General features: G+C 37.4%; 1 protein-coding gene across 1 annotated transcript in view; it reads left to right on the top strand.

The window, feature by feature from the left end:
- Positions 1–4974, top strand: part of LOC108764983 (uncharacterized) — a 5300-nt gene extending 326 nt beyond the window's left edge. Inside the window, exons 2-6 of the mRNA XM_018513432.1 lie at positions 80–131; positions 1678–1752; positions 1859–2168; positions 2283–2734; positions 3060–4974. Of these exons, the coding sequence (XP_018368934.1) occupies positions 80–131; positions 1678–1752; positions 1859–2168; positions 2283–2734; positions 3060–3650 (1480 nt within the window). The 3' untranslated portion in view covers positions 3651–4974. The remainder of the gene's footprint in view (positions 1–79; positions 132–1677; positions 1753–1858; positions 2169–2282; positions 2735–3059) is intronic.
- Positions 4975–5978: the final 1004 nt, after the last annotated feature.

The following is a 5978-nucleotide window of genomic DNA, read 5'->3' as shown; positions in this document are numbered from 1 at the left end:
CAACCGCGCGAGACGAGCGAGTGAAAATAGTTGCACAGTGCGAGCACGGACTTGATCCTCCTTGAGTCTTTTCTACCAGCTCTAGCTCAGCCCAAGTGGAAGGTACACCGATACCGATTGTCTCAGGGAGGGTGAGTAAATTCGTATAAATCGTTATATCGCTTTCCGCAGCGTAAAAGAGTTCGTGCAGCTCGTTATGTAACGATCTGAAGTCTGTTTTTTATTTAATTAAGCTAGCGTACACGTTCTGTATTTAAAGTGAAAGATTACAGATCGATATTTGTTTGATACTTGGCAAAAGCGAGAAGGAAAGTTCAGATGCGGTCCAATGCAGCAATAAAAAAAAAACAAACTTTTAAACGCGGAAGTAGATGTATAACACGTCATCGCGAACCATGGACAGGAACCGTCTGCCCCGCTAGCGATTGAAAGGTGCTGCGTAGTCGCGAGGGATCGATTGGAGCGCGCGACGCGTGTTGACGTCGTTGACGTCGTCGTCGTCGCCGCTGTTGTCATTGTTGTCGACGGCGGCGCAACTATATATTTTTAGGATATAGTTTCTTCGAGGGTATTCCCGGCCCGACGATTTTGCGTCGCACCGATGCGCGCGAGTGCAGGGTCGCAATTAGGTGCGCAAGTTACGATATACCGCACCGTGCTGCGCCGCCGTCGCCGCCGCCGCCGCCGCCGCCGTCCGCAACCGCATGATGCAACCCGCGTCGATCTGCCGAGACTCGAGTCGGAGTAGTCACATGCGCCCGAACACCAAACAGCGAACGTTACGTAACTAGTCGGCCTAGTCTACTAGTCGGACTGTAGCTTTTCCTGCAGTGCGCCTTGTCCGCCCACCGATAAGCCTTGGAAGAACAAAAAAATGTCCAAGTCAGTTATATCGGAAACAACAAGCTGTTTGCTTTTCTTGATACAATCGAGCTAACGTGTAATTACCAAAGAAAGCACGGAAAGATAAGATAAGTTGCATATAGGAAGTTGCCTGACGTAACATTTTGGAGCACCGATGCGCTCGGAGATGACTAAGCATAATAGCGCTCGAAATATATCGTAAATCAAGATAGACACCATATTTTATTGAAAGACAACTAGCTTTAAATTCACTAAATGGATACGGGAAAGGAGGAATGCAAAATTTATCGAACGTTTTACATATGCCACAGATGTAATCTTATAATCCATAAGGATCTGTCCCTCGGTTTATAATACGATATTATCGTGATGAATTACTATTTCGCTTATATTGCTTAGCGATATGAAGATTGGAATGGATGTAGACCGATACTAGTTATCAGATTATACGTACAAACATTATAACTTTCTCGGAATTACGTGTCAACGCAACGTCTGGAAACCAACCATTTACTAAATCGACCTATTTAATCGTACCGTCTGTACTAAAGAATTTTAATGATTTAGTAAAAGGCTAGTAAATATATTTATTTATATATTTAATAAACTCTAATGCAACGTCAAGTTGATCGATTGTTATTTGTTATTTTATATTATTAATATTAATCCAATAATCATTTAATATTAATATTAAATTAATGTATTTATATTTATGTTATTACTGATATTACACTAGTATTATTATTATTATTATTATTGTTAATTGGATTGTATCAAATTGTGTTTATTAATCAATGCGATTACCTATTTTAGGCTTCCAAAATCCCTCCCATCTACGAACGTCCAACAACCAGCAACATTTCAGTTGAGGAAGGAGGTGTTATTAACGTAAGTACTGTTCCGGTTCTGAGAAAAGATCCGGGACAGTGAAACATCGCGTTCTGGACCTGGACCTGGACAATCGGATATTGATGGGAAGATGCAAACGTTTCAGGTATCAAAATCATGCAACCGTCAGCAGCTTCCGTCATCTGTTACTCGTGGCGTGAGATCGCGGCCACTGGGAGATGCCACCTCGATGAAGGTGGATACAGTTCCTCTGCTAAGCCCGACGATGGAGTCCGAGCTTTTGAAGGAGCCCTGGGTATTCCCGCGCACAAAGGCAAATCTTACGAAAGAAGAGGACCCCGTGGCACTTTCCGCCTGGGAAGAGGACTTTCAGGATCTGAGCAGTTGGTGCATGGATACGTTCCAGGGTCAATGCGATTTTCATATAGGTGAATCGGCTACGTTTAAACTATCAGGTATACATTTATATATAAATAACTTTATTAGGCGTTCGATGGAATTTCATTACCTAATTCATCGGCAACGATATAATCAACGCAGAACATTGGTATGGATTCACTTTGTTCCAGATACGAAATACGAGGGTAACGGCGTTTCGATTGCAAAAGAGGAAGAGTTGTTAAAGGATTTGACGAAAACGACTGATGAGAAGTTGGATTTGAAGATGGATACCGTTAAGACGACTAAAGAATCAAATGACAACCGTCATTTGCTGCTATCTCCATCGGAACTTGTTAACGAATGCGGATTAGGATATAATAATGAGGAGAAGAATACATTCAGCTCAGACATTAAGCAGTGGTTAATGTCACCAAAATCTATAGCTTCTAAGAGCACTTCGCCGAGTAAACAGTATGATGCAGATGTTAGCGCGCCACTCCAATCCAAGAGTCATGATTTGGGTTACGCTTGCCCGACGTCACTTAACACCGTCGCAAATCAGCGCGAAACATGGGATGAATTACGCACGATCGAGACTACTGGATCGGGTACTTTCGACTTATTGTCGTACCTTTGGGAGGTACGTTGACACACGGAAAAAACGGTTTAGCTGAAAGTATAATCTCAAAATTTAGCTAGATCTGAAAATAATTTTATTCAACCATCAAAATAATTATAGCGGACGTTCAAACGAGAATGTCAGATTTTTTCAGCTCACGTTTGAGTTTCTTATATAATTATTCTGGGTTGGTTCAATCAAAATTCTTTTGAAACCTGTATATCTATCTAAATTTTTAGATATTTCAACAAAACCATTCTTTTCGTGCATATTTAGCGGAAGTATTTGATCGCCCAATCGTTATAACTGTTCATACAATTTATTCTAAAATTGATTTTTATTACAGGATGAAATACGTTCGCTGGAAAATAATATATCTACCGATTCTTCGGCGATATTGAAAGTCAGACCGCACGCAACAACGTCGTCGTCAGTACGATCATTTACCCCCACAAAGGTAAAAACGGAGGAGATCGACGAACCAGCACCGGCGTCACCGCCACCTTCGCCACGTCGAAGGATGGAGACTCGCGCAACATCGACGATAACCTCGTCCACGGCCAAGTCTTCCGTAACATCGTCTCGAAGATCGGAGAGAAAGAGGGTAGCGACCACTAAAAGCAAAGAGAGAAAGAGAGTCGCTGTCACCAGTACAACAAAGACGAAGGATAAGAACGGGATGAAAAGATATTACGAAGATAGCGATTCCGACGAGGATGTCGCCCTCGTTCAATATAGGGAGTGCCGTGAGAAAAACAATGAGGCTTCGCGAAGATCACGGATGAACAAGAAAGCTAAGGAATCGGAAATGACCAGGAGAGCGACCGATCTGGAAAGGGACAACAAAATATTGAAGATGAAGGTCGAGGAGCTGGAGAAGCTGGTCACGTCGATGCGTAACGCGTTATTACAATCTGCTTTAAAGAAAGAATTTTAAGTACGCGTTATTTAATATCTAGACGTTCTCACGACCTGTTGCGCATAATCTAATTAATCACGTTTGTTACGTCTTTCCATTATGTCATGCATGCGCCATTATTATGCGATGTTTTTTACCACACACGAAAGAGCTGTATGAATTTTAACGTTGAACTTATTTGCCTTAATTGTCTTAATGTGAGGTTGTAAAAGTGTTCTTGAAAGCTTATTATTATCGTTATTTTGATGTTATTTTATTGAGAGACGTTTCTTTTTATTTATCCCGCTTCAGTATATATTCTATATACCGTTACACAATTTAATTGTCCCGACTAAACTAATCGCGAACTAGCGATAGACTAATTGTACGCTGCTGCAAAGCGTTGAAAATATTTTTTTTAAATGTTATCACAATGCGACATTTAGCTTACTGTATGTCGGTACGCTGAAATATATTAAATAAATATTTATTTTGTTATAACAAATGAGAGAAAGAGAGAGATAGAAACACCGGAGTTAGAATTATGTATTTTACGTAATAAACGCACGCACACGCGCGCGCGCGCGCGCACACACACACACACACACACACACACACGTATACTGTACTTGTAAGTTACTTTGTGTATAAGCACTACACGAACGAAGAGCAGGCATATGAGTTTAAATGATAATACTATTATCCAAAAGATTTTAATCCGAACAAAATCACATGATCATATTTTGTTCAGCCTTATATTGTACCTGAAAAAGAAGAGAAGAAGAGCATATAGAATCCTATTGCAGAGAGAAGCATGTATAATTGGTGATACACACGGTTTTCTACTACTTGGTGTGGACTCAACGATGCTGAGTAAACGATACATTGTAACAAGTAAAATCCAATAAAATTCTTTATTTTGAAAAATCAACCCTAGATTCGCACGTCATTCCGCGTGCGCACTGCAAATAGCGACGAGTAAAAATAACAATGGCGTCCTTTATGACTCATTATTTTTCTGTTTTCTTTTGCACGCTATGTCTATTGACGAAGCCAGCCCTATGTCAATTTACGTTAAGAGCTACGGCACGCGAGATATTTCCGTAGATTATTCGCTGAGGACAATTAATAAAATATATATATACAATATGATCGCCGAGATATATGCATATATGGCGATATGTGGATAAAATGCCGCGACGCGACGAGGTGTCGCGAGATAATTATAAAATCGATAGCCATGTATGTGAAACGGTAGCAAATAAATTACCGCTCTGACAGAAATTTAATACTGATAGTGATTAATTACTTATTTTGAATATTAAAAGGACCGTTATTCACTGGTTTTACACACATAAAAATGTATACTGTATTCAAATATTAATTACTTGTTTCAAGTTATTAAAAAAAATTTATATATCCGCAAATCTATAATAAGTCCATCATAATTGCATCAAATTTATTCTAAATATATTTTGAATCCTAATAAATTTAATACTTCAATATTATTTAATACATCAAGATTATTAAACAAATTCGAATTGTTTATTACATGAAGTTGCTTCTTTGACAAAATTTTATATAATATTTTCTTCTTATAAATATACTTAAATAAAACCGTTATTAAGAAAATATTCTTTGTTAAAGATAACAGTTACTTAAAAGAAAAAAAAAACAAACTAAGTAATTACTTTTCTTAATAATGCAATAGAATAACATTTTTCTGTGTGTATATGTATTTATGTAATATTAATATAAATTATTCTACGCAACATACCGATCCGAAATGAGTTGTCAAGTATTTAAACCAAGTACACACAGAGAGAGAGAGAAAAATACATACTGTATTCAAATATTAATTAATTGCTTCAAATAATTCATTTTTTGCAAATCCGTCATAAGTTCAAATTTACAAACATCAAATTTATTCAAAATATATTCTGAATCTTAGTAAGTTTAATAATATATGTATATACTTCAATCAAGATTATTAAATTTGATTTATATTACATAAAATGATTCCTTCGATAAAATCTTGTAATATTCTTCAAAAGAAACTAAATTCTTGTTTTGAGCATCTATGCAGACAATGAATTTTTTGTAAAATTTGTAATAAATGTATTTTGAGACTATATTATCAAGATAATATTTGCTGTTAAAGATTACTCAGAAGAAAAAAATAAACTAAGTAATATAATTTTTCTTAGCAGTAAAATAATATTTTTCTGCTCTGTACTGTAATAGTTGAAATGAGTATAATCTTCAGTATTAAATTGGATTTCTGTAAGGGCGGCTGAATGAATATCATATCCTATTGTGCACGCAACAATGTGCGCCGTAATTTTATTCAACGCCTAAACGAGTCCG

Source organism: Trachymyrmex cornetzi, unplaced genomic scaffold, assembly GCF_001594075.2.
Source record: "Trachymyrmex cornetzi isolate Tcor2-1 unplaced genomic scaffold, Tcor1.1 scaffold47, whole genome shotgun sequence".
In the NCBI taxonomy this organism is placed as follows: domain Eukaryota; kingdom Metazoa; phylum Arthropoda; class Insecta; order Hymenoptera; family Formicidae; genus Trachymyrmex; species Trachymyrmex cornetzi.
The sequence above is the reverse complement of the archived record's forward strand: the minus strand, read 5'-3'. Positions and strand labels throughout refer to the sequence as shown.